This window comes from Schistocerca gregaria, chromosome 2, assembly GCF_023897955.1.
Source record: "Schistocerca gregaria isolate iqSchGreg1 chromosome 2, iqSchGreg1.2, whole genome shotgun sequence".
Taxonomy (NCBI): Eukaryota; Metazoa; Arthropoda; class Insecta; order Orthoptera; family Acrididae; genus Schistocerca; species Schistocerca gregaria.
Window position 1 is genome coordinate 17,033,188 of NC_064921.1, and position 21,665 is coordinate 17,054,852.

Consider the following 21,665-nt stretch of genomic DNA (forward strand, 5'->3'; position numbering starts at 1 on the left):
TCAGATCAATTTGTTGCTATAATATCCAATATATTTCCATTATGAGTCAGGTTCCTAACTATCTGTTCAAGGTAGTTTTCCGAGAAGGCACGTAGTAATGTTTCGCAGAATGTCTTATCATATCCACCACTAACAAATCTGTATTTTTTCCAATTAATTGTCTCTGCCAATGATTACAGTATGATGGGGAAGTTATGTACAGTATGATGGGGAAGTTATGTACAAGCGAACTGAGCAGATTGTTGATTTACTGTGCTGAAGTCACAAAGTTTAATGCACAACATGACAATTTTCTGGCAGGTTGTATGAATTTTCAAATCTACCAATAGTGTCATTTAGACCTTGATCTAAACCCCAACCATAATAATATCCTCAACATAGGAGGAGGGAGGGAGAGAGACAAACCTTGCTGTTTACTCTAATGTACAAGGTGTACAACTTTGCTTTCGCCATTTTTCCCCAACATTTGAGGCTTTAACGAAACAAATTGGTTACACATGTACCATTCAAAGTATTTTCCATTGCTGGCCACTACTTTCTCCCATCTTTCCATCTTTTGGGCAGTGTACGAATCCAGCGTCGAAAAAATTGTTCGTCTTTTGAAGCGATCCACGAATTGATCCAATTTGTGACTCCTTCATGAGTTTGGAAGTGTTGATCAGCCAGGCCATGTGCCATTGATCTAAACAGGTAATAGAGAGAGAGAGCAATGTCTGGAGAATATGGCGGGTGGGGTAGGATTTCCGATTTTAATGTTTCCAAGTACGTGTTGACCTCTTTTGCAACGTCGGGTCGAGCGTTGTCATGCTGCAAAGTCACTTTATCATGCCTCTCGCTGTATTGTGGCCATTTGTCTTTTAATGCTCTGCTCAAATGCATTAATTGTGTTCGATAATGAGCACTGGTGATTGTTTCACTTGTTTTTAACACCTCATAATACACGACACCGAGCTGGTCCTTCCAAATGCAGAGCATGATTTTGGAGCTGTGAATATGCGGTTTGGCCGTTGACGTGGAAGCATGGCTGGGATATCCCCATGATTTTTTGCATTAAGGATTATTGCAATTGAATCCGTTTTTCATCCCCACTCACAATGTAATGCAGACATCCCTTCTGTTTTTGCCTCTGAAACAACTGTTCACAAACACACAAATGCCATTCAGTGTCTCTTGGTTTCAGCTCAAACAGGACCCAAGTTCCTTTTTCTGAATCATGCCCATAGCCTTGAGTCTTTTTGAAATGGCTTGCTGTGTCACTCTCACTAATTGTGCCAATTCTTCTTGAGTTTGACAAGAGTCTTCACTCAGCAGTATCTCCAATTCTGCATCATCGAAAACATTCTCTCTTCCACCATTATGCCGGTCTATGATATTAAAATCACTGTTCTAGAAGCCTTGAAACCACTCACAACACATTCTTTCACTAATAGCGTCCTTACCATACATACTTGAGAGGATTCGATGAGACAGCTGCTGTTTTCTTCATATTGAAACTACAGTAACACCTCCTACAAATGATGAGAATTAGGTTCGTAAACTGACTTTTCAATCAAGAACAAATTTATGATGCACACACAAATCGAGTAATATTTGAATGAGGTTATGTTGACCAAGGTCCAAGATAACTGCCTGACTCTGTGATATGTTTCTTTCGACCACTACTTACCATTGCCGCCACCTATTGGCAAATAGTGGAAAGCAAAGTAGTACACTTTGTTCTTCAGCAAATCATTGTTGGATTGTGAACAAACCATTGTAATTACATCTACTTGAGACATATTTTAAATTTCCTGGTGCACTTTATATTAACAGTAATAAAATGTGGTGGGGGGCATGATGTCACAGGGCCAAAAGGATGGGATACCACACTATAACTGTCCCTCTCATGCATATATTCAAATAGGTGATGCAACAGAGAAAACTACAACTAAGGCTATAGCCTGTTTCCTTTAAATATACATTCAAGAAACCTTTAATGTAAAGGCTCTCACTAATTTCATTTCACTACTTACTCAGCCATTTCTGCTTGTAACATGCTCATGATTTCTATGGCCTTTGGCCTAAGTGTACAGGTAGTTGAACTCATGTCGTCAGAGCAGATATGTCTCCTAAATTGGTGTGATAACACATACTTCAGCACTGAAGGAGACAGAGAGAGAGACAGAGAGAGAGACAGAGAGAGAGAGAGAGAGAGAGAGAGAGAGAGAGAGAGAGAGAGAGAGAGAGCTCAATGAGAAAAGTTTGATTTGTGCTAAAGTGATCACCATTTCCTTCCAACTGACTACTTCCCCAAATAGAGCCAATAATCAGTGCAGTGTCACATATCAACGTGCTAGTGTGATGTGTTACCCAGCTTCTAGCTAGACAATGAATGAGGACCATGATGTTAAGCAGTATAGTGATTTAATAGTTAAGAGCAAGAAAGTATTAATAGTTTTGTTACGTATTTTTGCATGTAGTGGGTGTGCAACAGGATGTCATGTGTCCCCAAGGTGGGATGTTGATCACAGTAACTACAAGAGATGAAGTACTTGCATGGGCCACCTGTCCTTCAAATCAATTTCTTTTAGTGTTATCCTTGTTTCCTGATCAGATGAATTATGTTTCTTGTGGTCCCAGGTCTGTGGTACCTTCCAGGTATCCTGTTTCATAGAAAAATGGTTGTGTGAAATGTGTACCATGCCTCAGCCACTTCATCTGGTCTCCCATGGGACCTGTGGTAGTAATCAAAGGTACCATGACAGCTGTTGACGGTGCCAACTTTATTGCGGACCACCTGCATTCTTTCAAGCCTGATGTCTTCCCAGTGAAAATGGCATTTTCCAGGAGGATAACTATTTGTGTTACCAGGCAAGGATTGTGCTACAGCTTGTTTGAGGAGCATGATAGTGAACTGATGTCTGGGTCACCAAATTTGCTCAATATGAACTCTGTAGAATGGATCACTTCTCGGATGCTATGGGATGCCAGCTCTGCACCCATTGACCCGTAATTTACAGGAATTTAGGAACTTCATGATGTGTCGACATATGGTGACGCATATCTCTATAACCTATGAAGGACTTGGCAGATCCATGCCCCACAGAATTGCTGTTGCACTACATTCCAAAACTGACCAACATGCTATTAAGCAAGTGGTTGTAATATTTTGTTTTAGTACCGTATGAACAAAACTACTGGATAAAAACCGATACTGTTTACATTTACCTCTCAACAAGAAGCTTTCACATCATTCAAATTATTTAGGTTTCCTAAACCAACACCACTCGTCGTATAGGTGTGTATTCTAGGCTAATACAATCCCTAGATCATTTTCTTGATTCAAAAAAGTATAAAGGAAATTTACTGTTCAGGCAAATTGTCTTGCAAGCTTTTCATTCTCAGGAATTGATGCACTGGAGGAGGAGAGAGAGGGAGAGAACACACTTTAAATAAAAACTTGGAATATCCATGAACATGACACAAATGACACTAGACTTATTGGAAAAGTGATTCATAGAATATGATGAATGAACAGCAAATTCTATGCTTGATCATAATGCCATTATCAGGTTATTTGAAAAGAGGGGAAAAACACTACTACTCATTTTCCTTTAAATTTCAAGCTATGTTTTGTTCTTACTGCTTAGTAAAACTAAATGTATTCTCTACTTCAGTTTAGTTCAGTTATTTGTGTGTCACAAGGATCATAAGTACACTCTCTCTTTATGTGGGCAACAAATGAGTTTTACACTTGGCAACATGCTGACCAATTACATGAATGCTGTAAGTTTTTCTTATGATGTATATTCTTACTCTCTAGAAGAAAGAATTTCTGAGTGTGTAAATATAATCTGACTGTGTGTGTGCATGGTGGGGGGATTGGGCAGAGGGATTTTGAACATAGAGAGTAAGAATTGTCAAACAGATATGATTTCCTTTTTATCTGTTAACTTCTTTACATCACTGGGTAGATGGTCAAAGATTTTTTTTTATTGCTGAATACTTCTCCTAGTATTATGTTCACAAATTTTACTGTTGTTTTCAAATTGTGACTGTTTGTTAACAACAAGCTCCATAAAGATGTACATGTTGTCATTATGCCTTACTATTCAAAAATCTGTCTGCTATAGGTTCTAGAGAGGACAACACACATTATGCTCAGCTTCAGGCTTCTGTGCAACCATCACTTTATTCCTCAGTGATGAGTCATCCCAAATAAGAATGCAAATATGAACTTGAAGAGCTATGACATTTGAGAAGATCTATAATATATGACTTTCTCTGTTTCAGTTTCATATCAATATAAACACCTAAGAATTTTGAATATTCTTTTCCATGTATTGATTTATCATTTTGTATTATTTCTAATAATGTACTGGGCCTTGTGCAGTACTAGAATTACGTGTATTGTCGTTTATCTAAGTTCAGTATAAGCCCATTTGCAGAAAACCAGGCATTAATTTTCAATAAAGTTTGATTTACATTTTCAAGTGTTGCATTTTCTCCATTAGGCTTGACTATAATACTTGAACTGTCAGCAAAGACAACAATTTCTACTTCTTGTTTATATGACAGCAAACCATTCATACATAACAAAAAGAAGAGTGGGTCCAATATTGATCCCTATGGTACATTTGTATTGACCATCTACATCTACATCCACATCCATACTCTGTCAGGGGGAACTTTTCATTGTACCATTCATGTACAGAGCACAGGTAGAACAACTGATTTAAAATCCTCTGTGTGTGCTGTAACTAATCTACTCGTGTCCTCACGAACTCCGTTCGAGTGACACCTAGGAAGTGCAGTATATTCCTAAATTCATCTTTTAAAGCTGTTTTTTTTTGTTTTTTTTTTGTTTTTTTTTTTTGTTTTTTTTTTTAATTAGGCTTTCTCAGGATAGTTTGTTTCTATCTTCAAGTGTTTGCCAGTTCAGTTTCTGCAGCATCTCCATGATGCTCTCCCATGGGTCAAACAAATTGTGACTATTCATGCTGCCCTTCTCTTTATGCATTCAGTATCCTCCATCAGTCCTAGCTGGCATGGGCACTACACACTAGAATAAATTGTTTATAAGCAATCCCCTTTGTAGACTGTTCAGCTGAGCCTATGCAATCGTTCCACTTCATACCCTTACAAGGTGCCAAGGTGCCGGCTGCGGTGGCCTCGCGGTTCTAGGTGCGCAGTCCGAATCCTGCCTCGGGCATGGATGTGTGTGATGTCCTCAGGTTAGTTAGGTTTAAGTAGTTCTAAGTTCTAGGGGACTGATGACCACAGCAGTTGAGTCCCATAGTGCTCAGAGCCATTTTTGAACCTTACAAGGTGTTCCACCCAAGTATTTGTATGAGCTGACCATTTCTAATACGGACATGATGCTGTAGCCATAGGATACATCTTTTTTGTGAAATGCAGAACTTTACATTTCTAAACATTTAAAGCAAGTTGCCAATCTTCACACACTTTCAAATCTTACCAGGATCCAACTGGATTTTTTTCAGATGGTTCTTCATTTTAGATAACTGCATCTTCTGCGAATAGTGTGGGGTTATGCTAAACATTATCTGAAACATCATTAATGTTAAACATGAACAGAAAGGGATCCAACACCCTTGCTTGTGGTGCACTCGAGGTCACATATGCTGATAATTCTCATCCAAAATAAAACGTTGCATCTTCCCTACCAGGGAATCCTCAGTCAAATCACAGATTTGGCTTGGTATTCCATATGATTATACTTTTGTGGCACTGAGTCAAACGCCTTTTGGAAGTCGAGACACACTGCATCTGCCTGACTGCCATGGTCCATGGCTTTCAGGATGTCATGTGAGAAAAGTGTGCGTTGACAGTGCACATGTTTGAAGTTTTAATCCATGAATCCTTTCTGGTTGTCATGGAGAAAGCCATTCTGTTCAAAATACCGCATTACATTCTGCTATTGGTGCCCTTCTTGTAGGCGGGTGTTCTTTCTTTCCACTACTGGCCCTGTTTTTTTTTTATATGAGGGATCTACAGTATATTTTAGTTAAAAGAGGAGTTAACCCCACTGCGAATTCTATGTAGAATCTCATAGGGATTGTTCAGTTTTATCGATTTCATCCGTTTCTCAAACCCGCTGACACTGATATTTATGTTGCTCATTTTTGCAGCAGTGTGATTATTAAATTCATATTCTGTTGTATTGTTCTAATCGATGGTAAAAGCTGTACAGCACCCATGTGAAATGCAAGCAACTTAGATATTGTGCAGTAAAAAACTAGTACTGAAAGTGGAGACAAGTCTCTCGAATTGAAAAACAAAATAGATATATTTTGTTTATTAATCCCTAAAGCATTTCTGAATGCATGAAGGAACCAAATTTTCAATTCTATCGTTTCTTTCAGATTGACGTAGTGTAATTTTTTTATCAACACAGCACGCATTTCAACACTGAACAGTCTTTCTTGGATGTTATGCTCTGGATTACATGTTACTTCTGAACCTGATTTTACATTTTAAAGCACAGATTTATGGGATACATTATACCGTATGTTCAGTTACCAACAGATTCCACTACGATTGCATTTTTTGTTCTTTTGCTGTGTCGTTTTAGTACTGAGAATTTTCTACATTTATGAAATTTGTTTTGGTGTTCATACGAGAGTTGACGGTAATCGTCAGTTTTGCTGACACTGGTCTTGAAACATACCCCCTGTCGGGCAGATTAATGTTCAAGGACGCGGTGGTGTTTTTAGTTTTCCGTTATCACTTCACACTGAACCAGGCAGCTTTCCATGGCGACAGTATCCGTCTTTTGAGTATACTAAACTGTATATATCATCGTAGGCTACGGTGTTTCTCTCCACGGCGTAAAACGAAGCCGATACTGGCCGCTGACTACTGAGTCATCTCTAAGTTCAGAACTGGCACTTGTGGATTAAAAATCCGACTGTACAAGGACCTAAACGTCGGGGCTAGTACTAGTTATATATTGTTACTGAGGATCAAATTACTATAAACCATTTATGTGGAAAGAAACTGTTGCCGGCCGCGGTGGTCTCGCGGTTCTAGGCGCGCAGTCCGGAACCGTGCGACTGCTGCGGTCGCAGGTTCCAATCCTGCCTCGGGCATGGATGTGTGTCATGTCCTTAGATTAGTTAGGTTTAAGTAGTTCTAAGTTCTAGGGGACTGATGACCACAGCAGTTGAGTCCCATAGTGCTCAGAGCCATTTTGAACCAAAGAAACTTAAGTTTGCTGTCATTTATTACAGACAATTTAATTTTGTGCATTCTATATTTTAATTTTTGCATATGAGAAATCCAATTGTAGACAATTTCATTTTGTATATTCTATAGTGTTAATTTCTATGTACGACAAGTCCAGTATCGTATGACAAGTCCAGTATCGTTTGTACGATGACACGGAGATAAATAAATAAATAAATATTTACTTATATATAACGAACAAACTTGGTAACTGATACTACTGTACCGGTACTCAAATGTACTTTCTTCCATTAAAAGTACTGTCTTAGCTGAAAAAAAAACTTCTCACATTTCAGCATGAGAAAGCAAAGTATATTGAAACACTAGTAATAATCTTCTAATGTGCATACTGAAATTGGACTATACTCGCACAGTTGTCGGTACGAAATGGTTACGCGTATTTGAGCGACACGAAAACCGGTTTTTGCCAGACTACAGCCACGAAGTTAGCCACGTATTCTGGCGCTGGTATACTTCGGATGGACCATTAGTTGCAGACTAAGTCCGTCAGAGGACCAGCGGCGGCGAAATTAAAGGAGGGCACCGGTCTCTTTAGAAATTGATGTGTTTGTAGTACACATTTTGTAAAAAAAATTACATAATATAAATGTGACGGCTGAATAAGTATTTGTAGTGTGTGTGCTGTATGCTCTAGTAATTGTAATATAATTATGAAAACATATACCGTAAGAGAGAAACTTGGAACACGAATCATCATTTAGCACAGTAACCATTAGGTAGAGAGCAAGAAACAATAAAGAACAGAATACGAAAATATATATCTTGAAACGAAGCCTATACTATTATAATGTAATCTAGTTTCATAACTTAGTACGGGATAGTACCGGTACCACTCGCGAACTGTAGCTTTTCATGAGGTGAGCAGCAACGTGCACAACGGCTGTAATCGTCAGTTGATTGCTTTGTGTTACAGAAGCTGAGATCACTGTTGGCATTGGCATGTGAATAAAAATATACTGATAATAGCGAAACAAGACATAGATGGCGATAGCACAGGTCTGTGACAAAGCACACAATAGTCTAGTCAACACTGGCTAATAGCATACTCTGCACCTTTGGCAAATAAGGTCTGCAAATCGGTACGGCACGTAGTATTACCAGTTATTTTATTTATTTTATTGGCTTCTAGCATACCAACTTTTTAGCCATCACAAATAAATGTACTGATACACATAACAAAGTAACATTTTTTACTTCGTCATAGATACTATTTAGGGCATACATTCACATGTTTTCAGATCAAAATTATTGTACTCAGATTACAAAACACAGTTAACCGCTAAAAATTTATCTTTATTAGCACAAAAGAATGGTCTGATCCTATCTCAGCGTCTCTCATTGTCCTAACATCTGTTATTGCCTTTGTATGTTTTTTCATATCAAATCATGGTCTCTTTGGTTCCTAGTTAATTCATCCAGTGAGGCCCATGTTGCTTTATTTAGGTCTTTATGGGGGAATGATGTACTTGCTATGTTCATGTTTCCATTATCATCTGATTCAGTGTAAAGGCTGAACATGACTATATATGCATGCCATTGTTGTTCTTGCCCTATTTTGGCATTTAAGTCTCCCAGCACAATTCTGATGTTGTACTGTGGTAATCTGGAGTACATCTGATCTAAGGTGTCTTATGTCCTCCTCCTCAGTTTGGGCATGAACACTTATTAATGAGATATTTCTATATTTGCCTTTGAATCGGATGTAATATATTCTTTCATTGACATTTTCTAGTGTCATCACATTGGCCATTATATTGTTATGAACTGCAAATCTTGTCCCAAATATATGGTGACCATGCTTGCTACCACTGTAAATGATCATATAGTTTTTCTCTCTGTGCATATTTTGTCCAGGCCATCTTATCTCTTGAAAGGCTGTAATATCCATCTTGTACTCTGTCAGTTCTTCATCAAATATCTTTGTCTGTCATGCAGCGCACAGTGTTTTTATGTTCCATGTATCCATTCGTAGTCCTTTATTCATAAGCTTGCATCGTTTTCCTTTATATCAATTCCAATCCAAGGTGGGGTATGGGCGTATAGGAACCTGTCAGTTTTTGTACAATGTTGGATGGTTAACTCAAAGATTAACCCTCCGACTTTATCTGGCCATGGGACTGGCTGGAACGCTAGTGTTACCAATAACCTAAAAATATATCCTATTTCATATGTGTGGTTTAATTAAGAACCTCCCCATGCACAAAACCAATAGCATCTTTCATGACTATGATACAAGATCAAAATACGACTTGAGAGTAGTACAAATTGGGGTACACCGCTGTAGCACAATGGCGTTTAAATGCTCTCCCATAGGACATAAAAAAATTTACCAGTGTAATGCCATAATTTAAGAGCAGCTAAACTGCATAATTATCTTCTGGAAAACTCTTTTTACACTCTTGATGAATTGTTAGATGTAAATATTTGCGCAATGTCACTTGGATATGATGCCTTGTACTTGTAATATTTGCTATTACCACATTTTAACTGAACATAACCTATTTCAGCAGGAAATTTTCGCTCAGACTAATGATGTACTTAAATTCTAGCAAATCTATAACATGTAATATGGAATAATTGTATTTCATTACTTAGTTGCTTTATACCTCCGTTTCACTGTAGGAAATGCTGAAGCTGGTAATTACTAGCATATTTTGTTCCTATGCACATATTATAATTTGTGTCGATTAGCATTTGACATCTGTTACATATAATCATGACTGGTTCCATATCTGTTGTACATTGGATCAACGGAACACTAAGAAATAAATTCCATAAATCTCCATACTGCTATCACCAAGAACTAGTAGTCCACGTGCCAAGTTACTATAGGCCTATAGTACCCACATAACAGTTATTATTCATATTGTTATAGTAAATGTTTTTGTGCTTTTATTTTTCTGAAATTCTTAACGATGTCGCTGAAATCTATTGCATTTGAAACTTTCCCGCTGCGAAAATAATTTTAGATTAGTTTAAAACTTCTCTCTCATTATGCGACCAAGGCACGTTTACTCAAGACGTACTGGGTTATAAGTGATGCATGGTAATTATCCACTGACATCCCATTTAGTTGTAAACTGAAGGATTTATTGGACTCGCTCGTATCGGTTGCATGTAGATGCCTAAGATACCTTTTTGCAGCAATTTCTATCAATTTCTCCACTGCCACAGCCAGAGGATCATCAGAATAAATCTTGTTTAAACAGTCTAGAAACTTTTGGTGATTTACTTCACGACGGGCATCGTTGTGACAGTTCGTGTGTATATCCGTGTATGTATTCAGACACTGACCGATGGACTTCTTGAGTCGATAATCCAGCGCCATGAGCTAATTCAACCGGCATTTTTTTAAAAAAATTACCTTCCGTCTTCCTAGTCGGTAAGTGTTAATGTCACTATCACTGGATTTTTAGTGCCAAAAGTAATATCATCAAAGACTCATTCAGGGCTTCATCCAAAGTCAGTTTCGGAGACTGTAGACAGTCGCTATAGTTGGACTACGTCTACTTTCTCCAATACCGCGTGCAAAAAGTTGAGACAGGCCAAGAAGTTAGTCACATACAACTGGAAGGAGCAGGTTTGCTGCGGATTAGTATCAATGTTTGCCTTGGATGGATCTCGCATACACGTATTTTTCAAAGTGCTCACAATTGTTTCCACTTTTCTCTTATGACTGACTGAATTGTAATGAGCACTCCAGCGAGTATCAGAAGAAACACGTTTCCAACTTCTTACTTTTTGTTTTCTCTGCAAGTAATTACCATCTATATGTAGAAGACGAGAAGCATTGAACTTCTCGTCAGTTCAAAAATAGTTGACGGTAGAGGAAACATTAGAATCCATGAGCTCCACATAGAGTTTGTGAATAATTATCACAGTTACTAAAGAGAGATTTTGACCGACGTCTCGAATTTTTCGATGTACTCATCTATGTACACCTGACAGTGACTCGGCATTGTCATAACTAGTAACGCGGCGTAAGTGTGATAACAAGCAGAAGCGGTAACAGACGTCAAAAGCCAATTTTAGTGGAAGTGTATATATTAAGAAAAATTAACAATTCTTTACCAGACACTGTTTTTTATTATATTAATGCTTAACATTTATCAATGGAAGATTATGTGTAACAAAAAGTAATTTTACCGCTTTTTCACTTGCAATCAATTTCGATGTTCTTCGTATATGAGGCCAGCCCCACTGAATAACTGTTCACTGGGTACCCTACTAGTGGACGCTGACATAGCCTATAATGGCAACAGATGGTAGTGATTGTGTCCTTTTGGTTTCCACCACATTAGCGGACCAGCCTTTAGAGGAAGTCTCTTTTTCTTTTTTGTACTCTGATTTTGATGCTACAATCAAACCTATTAGATTGTCGGTTTCGTTAGTCGTAGTCGGGTCTTGCTTACCTTCGTTCATACGAATTCTGATGCTTGTAACGATATTTCTAATTGAGACTCTGTGATTAAGCCACAACTTGTTGAAGGCTGATTTTTCAATTTCAAATCGCCACCTTTTAGTTAGTAGGTATGCAGTCAACTTGAGATGAGTTTGGACCTCTGTCTTTCATCATCATCAAATTTTGGACTCAACTTGGTATGTGACGATGCCACTGACTTGTATCACAGATCTAAATACGTTGTAATGGTGTACTTACCGTTTTTGGTTTGTTCTTCTAATCTCATAGTTGAATTCAATTCATCACCTGATTTTCTTGTAAAATTTTGGAATTGTTCTGTAGTATCAGTTTTTGTTTTTCTTGCTGTAAAGTCGTCACAAGATCTTGAATTAACGTGAAAAGCTCACTTGAAAATTGAGTTTCTAGTAATTCCTTCGAATAGTTTCGTTACTTCTAAATTTTTTTTGAATATTTGGCCAGTCGTGATTTGATTTGAAAATAAGTACAGAATTAACGAATCCTCGAGCTCTGAAAATCGTTGCATCATATCGAAAATGCTGTTCCAGCTGGAAATAGAGGAAATTAACAGGATTTTCGTAAAAAAACAGAACACTCAATACATATACCAATTAAAATTCATTTATACATATTTAACTATATTTACTGTGTTGGGCAATTCTGAATGACAGATGAAGCGCAATGATTAAGGCATTCCCTTTGAATTTTTGCCAGCTCGGTTTGTGCGACCAAGGAATGATTTAAACTGATGGAATTTTTTTTTCAGTTTAGCAGTAAATGGTTGGAACCACTTCTGTGGTTCGAATACAGAGTTGTATCTGTTGTATTGCACAATTCACATCATCGAAACCAGAAAACTGCAGTGCTTCAATCATGTTAAATACACGATTACGAACAATACAATGCACTGCTTGATGATTTATGCTTTATTCTTGAAGTATCGTTTCAAATTTAGTCGATATTACGTCACCTATAAGACACCCAGTCGTGACTTAACATTTAAAAATTCGTTTGAAATGCCATGAGAAATCAAACAATGTAATGAAATTCCGTAATGTAGATCAGACTATATGTCGGTTGCAACAGATATTTTTTCAAATTCTTAAAATAATTTTTTGACCATAGTCGCCAGCTTATTGTAAAAGTTATCGCACAAATATGAAGTAAAAAAATCACGACCTTTCAGTTTATACTTTGGAAGAGCAGCATTCATTACTCTACGAAAGCCACCCTCGACAAAATTAAACGAGAAGTTCTGGAGGTCAATCATTTCAGCAAACACTCGATCCGTTTGTTGACACCTTAGGTGTGAGGTATCCCAATAATCATTTACTTGCAGACTTTGTTGCAATGTAAGTGGTTGTTGTTAAGCATCTTTGGCCGGAGTAAAAGAAACCTATAACGACACAATAAAAATAGTGAACTACCACAATAAATTAAATACGTTAAAAGTAAAAAAAAAAAGGTCAATGTTGTTAGGTGAAACACGTCAGTAACTCGCAGCGAGCCCAGTTATAGAGACAGTTGAAAATGAAACGCTTCTGAACCAACTTATAAATCACTCTGCAGTTTCTCAGTAGGGTGTTCATTTTTAAATATTGGATTTTATTCTCCATATTGGATACTAGGTTTTGATAACTGTACTTACGGTCATTAGTGTTTATTTTAGAACTGATGTTGGTAAAGAACTTACCGACACCTGGTGTGCAATATGGAGCATAAAATGCAATAAATAAATTAACATCGTACTGAGTAAATGCAACGTGACTGGCGACTGATTACGTGAGTGACATCACTCTTCTATAGATAAATGGAAGTTGAAATTCTTAGAGAAGTTTTTTTTAATGGAGTGCGTTAACTTTTTTAAGTGCTCACGTCAGACTGAATGAGGACAGGGATGTAAAACATGTTTAAATTTTGTGCAGTTCTGCCAACACACACTCCTGCGCAGCTCACATAGTACAGTGATGTATTTATTCCGTGCTACACATTGTTAAATGCTTGAATCGGTAAGTGCTGGCAGCAACAAGAAAAGACACATTATCTGTCGACTTGTACCAACACGACCCGACCAGAATCGAGGGAAGGGTGAGATCTTTAAAATGTTATCGTATTGTGAATCATTCGGATAAAACAGTTTCGCAAAATCAGTGGACACAGCTCATCCTGCAATAATCGAACTATGTTATTTTTTATATTTATGTAATAACGTTGTCGTAATGTGAATCATTTCGATAAAACAGTTTCGTAACAGTATTGGACACAGCTCACCCTGCAGTAATGGAACCATGTTATTTTTTATATTTATGTAATTATGTAGTCGGAATTATATTATTAGTACCGACTACATCATTATATACGTAGTGACTAACCTTTTGTTTCATCGCCTCCAGTGAAAGTTTGATAGTTTCATCTAACTTCTCAAACTCTGCAAATTTCTCGAATGTAATGATTTAAACCGGCCAAAGTGGCCGAGCGGTTCTGGGCGCTTCAGTCCGGAACCGTGCTGCTGCTACGGTCGCAAGTTAGAATCCTGCCTCGGGCATGAATGTGTGTGATGTCCTTAGGTTTGGTTTAAATAGTTCTAGGGGACTGATGACCTCATATGTAAGTCCCATAGCGCTCAGCGCCATTTTTGTAATGATTTAAGATGACTACTGCGCGGTGGTCCTACGCCCGTTTCGTGAATATACATTTTCACGGATTTTGCATTTGGCACACAAATCAATAACCTCAACGAAATAGTCCCTAATAAGACTTGTTTTTGGTTTCATTATTGCACTCCAACACGACCCGACCAGAACCGAGGGAAGGGTGAGATCTTTAAAATGTTATCGTATTGTGAATCATTAGGATAAAACAGTTTCGCAACAGCAGATCTGCCAACATACACTCCGGGTCTCTCTGTTATACAGCAGTGGGGAAAGGCAACAACCTTGTCTAACACCTCGTCCAATGCAGCTTCTTTCTGACATTTCATTTCCAGTCCTTATGCTTACTTTGTTGGTGTAAATATACACTCCTGGAAATTGAAATAAGAACACCGTGAATTCATTGTCCCAGGAAAGGGAAACTTTATTGGCACATTCCTGGGGTCAGATACATCACATGATCACACTGACAGAACCACAGGCACATTGACACAGGCAACAGAGCATGCACAATGTCGGCACTAGTACAGTGTATATCCATCGTTCGCAGCAATGCAGGCTGCTATTCTCCCATGGAGACGATCGTAGAGATGCTGGATGTAGTCCTGTGGAACGGCTTGCCATGCCATTTCCACCTGGCGCCTCAGTTGGACCAGCGTTCGTGCTGGACATGCAGACCGCGTGAGACGACGCTTCATCCAGTCCCAAACACGCTCAGTGGGGGACAGATCCGGAGATCTTGCTGGCCAGGGTAGTTGACTTACACCTTCTAGAGCACGTTGGGTGGCACGGGATACATGCGGACGTGCATTGTCCTGTTGGAACAGCAAGTTCCCTTGCCGGTCTAGGAATGGTAGAACGATGGGTTCGATGACGGTTTGAATGTACCGTGCACTATTCAGTGTCCCCTCGACGATCACCAGAGGTGTACGGCCAGTGTAGTAGATCGCTCCCCACACCATGATGCCGGGTGTGGGCCCTGTGTGCCTCGGTCGTATGCAGTCCTGATTGTGGCACTCATCTGCACGGCGCCAAACACGCATACGACCATCATTGGCACCAAGGCAGAAGCGACTCTCATCGCTGAAGACGACACGTCTCCATTCGTCCCTCCATTCACGCCTGTCGCGGACACCACTGGAGGCGGGCTGCACGATGTTGGGGCGTGAGCGGAAGACGGCCTAACGGTGTGCGGGACCGTAGCCCAGCTTCATGGAGACGGTGGCGAATGGTCCTCGCCGATACCCCAGGAGCAACAGTGTCCCTAATTTGCTGGGAAGTGGCGGTGCGGTCCCCTACGGCACTGCGTAGGATCCTATGGTCTTGGCGTGCGTCGCTGCGGTCCGGTCCCAGGTCGACGGGCACGTGCACCTTCCGCCGACCACTGGTGACAACATCGATGTACTGTGGAGACCTCACGCCCCACGTGTTGAGCAATTCGGCGGTACGTCCACCCGGCCTCCCACATGCCCACTATACGCCCTCGCTCAAAGTCCGTCAGCTGCACATACGGTTCACGTCCACGCTGTCACGGCATGCTACCAGTGTTAAAGACTGCGATGGAGCTCCGTATGCCACGGCAAACTGGCTGACACTGACGGCGGCGGTGCACAAATGTTGCGCAGCTAGCGCCATTCGACGGCCAACACCGCGGTTCCTGGTGTGTCCGCTGTGCCGTGCGTGTGATCATTGCTTGTACAGCCCTCTCGCAGTGTCCGGAGCAAGTATGGTGGGTCTGACACACCGGTGTCAATGTGTTCTTTTTTCCATTTCCAGGAGTGTAGATTCTGTATAAGTCGTCTCTCTCTCCAATCTACTCCTTTCCTCTTCTGGATGTCCATCAGCTTGTTCCACTGAACTCTGTCAAAAGCCTTTTCTAAATCTGTAAAAACAGCAAAAATTTCTTTACCCCTTTCCATATATCTTTCCCCTATAGTTCTTAGCAGGCAAATATCATCTCTTGTTCCTTTTCCTCTTCTAAATCCGAACTGCTTCTCTGCAATCCCTCAAGCCAGCTTGCCATATAGCCTTCTATTCAACACTCTCAGCAAGACTTAAGCTGCAGGAGAAATTAGGCTGATGGTCCGGTGCTCTTCACTTTTTTTAGTATTTCTCTTTTTCTATATTGGTATCATAACTGTTGCAGCGAAGTCCTCAGGCCATTCCCCTTTGTCATATATCTCATTACAGAGGTAGACTATATTTTTTATTGCCTTGTTTCACAGACTCTTCAACGGTTCTACTGGCAAATCATCTATTCCACACGCCTTCCTATTCTTCACCTCCTTTAGCACCTTTTCTACTTCTGCTTCCAAGATGGTAAATCCCCTTCCATCTTCCAGCACATATTGCTCCTCTTCAACCTTAATTTCGCTTTGCATTTTATCCCCCTTATACAGCCATTCAATATATTCTTGCCATTTGTTCAAAACCTCCTGTGGTTCTTCTGCTAGAGTACCATCTGCTCTTTCTATTTCCATGTTATTCCTCTTTGTTTTATATTCAGAAACTATCTCGCTATCCAGTCTACACATCATTTCATATTTTACCTCTCTCCATTTTCTCTATTTCGTCACATTTCTGTTTCATCCATTTTTCTCTTGCTTCTTCATTTTCTCTTCTTAATTCATTATTCAGTTTCCTGTACCTCTTTTTGCCTTCTTCAGTTACTACACTTTTCCACTTTCTGTGCTCTTCCATCTTTTTCAACATGTTTTCTGTTATCCATTCTTTCCTGGAGCTTTGGGATACTCTGATTCCTAGTACTTCTTTGGCAGAGTCCATGAGTCCTTCCCTCATTTTTATCCACTTGTCATTAACACTTTCATCAACACTACCTCTTTGCCATTTTCCATAAATCTGTTCTCCAAATCTGATGCCTTTCCTACCTTTTTGAGTCTTTCTATATTTAGTCTTTCCTTTGCTTTACCTCTCCAGACTTTTTTCAGCTTCACTTGTATTTCTCCCGTCACTAGGTTGTGGTCTGAATTTCTATCCGTTCTTCAAACAGTTCCTAAACCTTTTTTGTATCAGGATGTAGTCCAGCTGATATCTTTCCCTATTCAAATTTGAATCCATGTGTAACGTCTCCTTTTGTGGTGTTCAAATAATGTGTTACCCACTGCTAATGAATTTTCTTTACAGAAACTAATTAGTCATTCACCTCTCTCATTTCTTATTCCTAATCCAAATTTTCCTACTGAATCTTCATCTCTTTCTTCACCCACCACTGCATTCCAGTCCCCCATGATGATAATGCAGGCATTTCTATTTTCTTTCTCGATGAGTTCTTGTATTTTCTCATAATATTCTTCCACTTCCTCACCTCTGTGCTGGCTGGTTGGCATATTTACCTGTATTAATACCAATCTTTTGAACTACCCTTCAGTTGTATCATCATCAGTCTTCCATCAATATATTGTACCTTCATTACCTTATTTTTCAACTTTTTCCCTATCAGTATTCCTAATCCGTTTTCACTGCTCTTGATTTACCCTGAGTAAAAGAGTTTATAATCTCCACTTTCTATCTCCTCATTCTCTCCCCATCGCATTTCACACCCACCGAGGGCATCTAATCTGTTCCTTTTCATCTTCTGTTTTGCATTCTCTAGCTTTCCTGCTTGCAGAAGTGTCCTCACATTCCATGTTCCAATTCATATCTTTCCTCCTTTCACTGTCCCTTTCTTCCTTTCAAATATGCCTACTCTCAATGTGTTCCTCTCCAAGAGATCTGAATGAGGGGAAGTTTTAACTCTGGAATCTTTCACATGGAGAGACATACTATATACTTACGACAACATAGTTCAAATTGATTGCCCTCATTGTTATTCTTCAATTCATGTGATGTTCGATTTACAAAATAAATTACCACATAATTTCCCTGTTGTACAGGTCTGTTATTTGTTTCGCACTGAAGTCACCATAGAACGATCATAGTGCATTCCTTTTAGGTGCTGAGTAACTGGATAAAAATTATTCGATACTGGGTATGTTAAGCAGAAATAAACCTTGCAAAACTTTTTTCAATGGTTAGTTCCGGCTTGTAAGGTCTAGATAACTCTGGTATTGAACTTGATGTCTACAATTGGCAAAAACCTTTGCTTAAATCTAGTTGACTCTATTCTAGTTCATTTAGTTTGATTTCCGTAATCACGAAATAAACTGTATAATAATTATATGTAACCTTTGAAAATGTAATTTTTAGAGTGTAATTGTTTGGTTAAAGAATTAATAAATCACTTACATACACATTTTTAAACTGTACTTATAGTACACTCGTATGAATGTCATAGTATTAAAAACAGTTTCATGTAGAATAACTGTGTCTAGCAGACAACTGATTATCATTCAACAGGTCTCAAGTTTCATACAATGTTTACAAAAATTCTGAAGACATCCACTGATAATTACCATGGCCTGATAAGAGGTATGTTTATTTCTTGCATGCATATGGGGCCTCGAACTGCAAATTTGCTCTTATCTGCTGAACATGTTTTGGCGATTAAAAGTGGTCTGGTTCGAAGCCCTCAAGATTTGGAAGCTCCTCAAGGCCAGACAACTTGGGAGGCCATCCCCTCCATCTAGCCTGCCCACTTAATCAACCACTGTGTATCTCGAAATCGTGGAATCACCTGCCTGTGATGGCTCAGTGGGCTAATGCACCATGACAATTTACCAGATGTTACAGGTTCGAATCCTGTCTTGGCTATGGTTGTTTTGTCGTTGCTCTAATATGTAACGTAGTACAGAAAACAGTGGGATGGTGGTGGTAATAGAACTATGAAAGGCACTAGCCTGAGTGTTTTCAAAACATGCTGTTTGGGCATGTTCTGCACTGTCACCTGATAAACAAAGTAAGAGCCTACGGAATATCAGTCTAGCTATATGGCTGTATTGGAGAGTTTTTAGCAAACGGAACACAGCATGTTGTTATCAATGGAGAGACGTCTACAGACGTTAAGGTAACCTCTGGCGTGCCACAGGGGAGTGTTATGGGACCATTGCTTTTCACAGTATATATAAATGACCTAGTAGATAATGTCGGAAGTTCCATGCGGCTTTTCGCGGATAATGCTGTAGTACACAGAGAAGTTGCAGCATTAGAAAATTGCAGCGAAATGCAGGAAGATCTGCAGCGGATAGGCACTTGGTGCAGGGAGTGGCAACTGACCCTCAACATAGACAAATGTAGTGTATTGCGAATACATAGAAAGAAGGATCCTTTATTGTATGATTACTTGATAGCGGAACAAACACTGGTAGCAGTTACTTCTGTAAAATATCTAGGAGTATCCGTGCGAAACGATTTGAAGTGGAATGATCACATAAAATTAATTGTTGGTAAGGTGGGTACAGGTTGAGATTCATTGGGAGAGTCCTTAGAAAATGTAGTCCATCAACAAAGGAGGTGGCTTACAAAACACTCGTTCAACCTATACTTGAATATTGCTCATCAGTGTGGGATCCATACCAGATCGGGTTGACGGAGGAGATAGAGAAGATCCAAAGAAGAGTGGCGCGTTTTATCACAGGGTTATTTGGTAACCGTGATAGCGTTACGGAGATGTTTAGCAAACTCAAGTGGCAGACTCGGCAAGAGAGGCACTCTGCATCACGTTGTAGCTTGCTCGCCAGGTTTCGAGAGGGTGTGTTTCTGGATGAGGTATCGAATATATTGCTTCCCCCTACTTATACCTCCCGAGGAGATCATGAATGTAAAATTAGAGAGATTCGAGTGCGCACGGAGGCTTTCAGACAGTCGTTCTTCCCGCAAACCATATGCAACTGGAACAGAAAAGGGAGGTAATGACAGTGGCACGTAAAGTGCCCTCCACCACGCACCGTTGGGTGGCTTGCGGAGTATAGATGTAGATGTAGGTGTGCTAAGGTGTCCACTTAGTTCGTCAGCTGATCTCGACCTCCAGGCACTCTGTATTCCAACTTCCTCGGTTGCAGCCATCAACACGCTCATGAACACATTTTGGTCCTTTCGTGTAATGGATCCTTTTTTTAAGTGAATACATATTGTACTTTGAACTGTGAGTGTTGCTATAAAGTTGGGACATTTGGCATCCAATGTAAGGATTATGTTGGATGGGTCATAACACCCATTGAAATTGGTATGTTTTGTGAGAATTAGGACTAATAGCATAACTATTCCCCTCACTCATCTTGCTATCGTTGTGTTTTTCTTCTTCTTCTTCTTATTATTATTATTATTATTATTAATTTTTTTCTGTGTCTGCATTGATATTATACGGTGACATTTCTTAATTAAAAACACGTGATAACTCTGTAACTTTTACTAGTTTAATATTAATCTGCTTATAGACAGAGATATGCAGCCTGTTACAGAATGTTTAAAAATATTTCCAGTCTTCAGTAACTATGTATGTAATGTTCCTTGAAACATCCTTGCAGCAATGACTCACTGACATGACTCAGAACTATGCTTTGAAGGTTTTTCTTTGTGATGGGATTTATGGAACAAGATAAGGTGTGTGGACAAATGACTAAAAGACCAACGTGGTTTTTTTTTTTTTTTTTTTTTTTTTTTTTTTTTTTTTTTTTTTTTTTTTTTTTTTCCCCCCTGTTTGTGTCTTTTATGATTGTGCATTGGCTTTTCCGTCTTAGTAATTGATGATATTCACATCGAGTCTCCAGTCGGAACATAATGTCATATTGACACAATATTGCATTGCTAGATAGTAATGCTCTTGAACAATGTATAAGTTTGTAATGCTTGTGGTTGATACCCAATGACTTATTCTTACTTTTGTAAATGTTGCTTTCTCTATGGAAGGAAAATAATACTTCTTTGACTGTTTCCAATAGGCGCAGCTGGAGAGCACCCGGCACTACTCATCAGCTGTAAAGCTGAATGAAGTGTTCATAGTTTCATCAGCAAGAACACCGATGGGTCCATTTCGAGGAAGTATGGCATCACTGACTGCTCCAAAACTTGGTTCAATTGCTGTACAGGTAAAAATAAATAAATTACATCTTTTACCCCCTACATACTAAATTAACAAAACAACTTTTGAAATTTAATATCTGAAAGATCGACACTTGACAGCAAATAAAGGGTTGAAGTTGAAATCTGAATTCTTTGCCATCCTATGTAGCAGCCAGTTGTATCAGCAGGCATTGTGTGCTATTCTTAAAACATATACATCCTTCGTAACTGCAACCATGTGATGTTTTATTTCTGGATGATTGAGCAGAAAATATTGGGTGTAATGTATGCTAAAAGACAAACCTATGGCTGGAAATAATGACTAGCATAAATCTTCGCACATCAGTCCGACCAGTTAGTTGGTAAGTTGAAAATGTCTGTACATTGGT

At 39.2% G+C, this 21,665-nt stretch overlaps 1 protein-coding gene across 2 annotated transcripts in view; it reads left to right on the plus strand.

Moving 5' to 3' along the window:
• LOC126336244 (acetyl-CoA acetyltransferase, mitochondrial) overlaps positions 1–21,665 on the plus strand; it is a 103,686-nt gene that overhangs the window by 14,333 nt on the left and 67,688 nt on the right. Inside the window, exons 1-2 of one of the 2 annotated variants that reach the window (XM_049999738.1) lie at positions 13,683–13,756; positions 21,156–21,302. In XM_049999738.1, the coding sequence (XP_049855695.1) occupies positions 21,237–21,302 (66 nt within the window). In that variant the 5' untranslated portion in view covers positions 13,683–13,756; positions 21,156–21,236. Of the gene's footprint in view, positions 1–13,682; positions 13,757–21,155; positions 21,303–21,665 lie in introns of those variants that run through there. The other variant, XM_049999737.1, reaches the window with a different exon arrangement.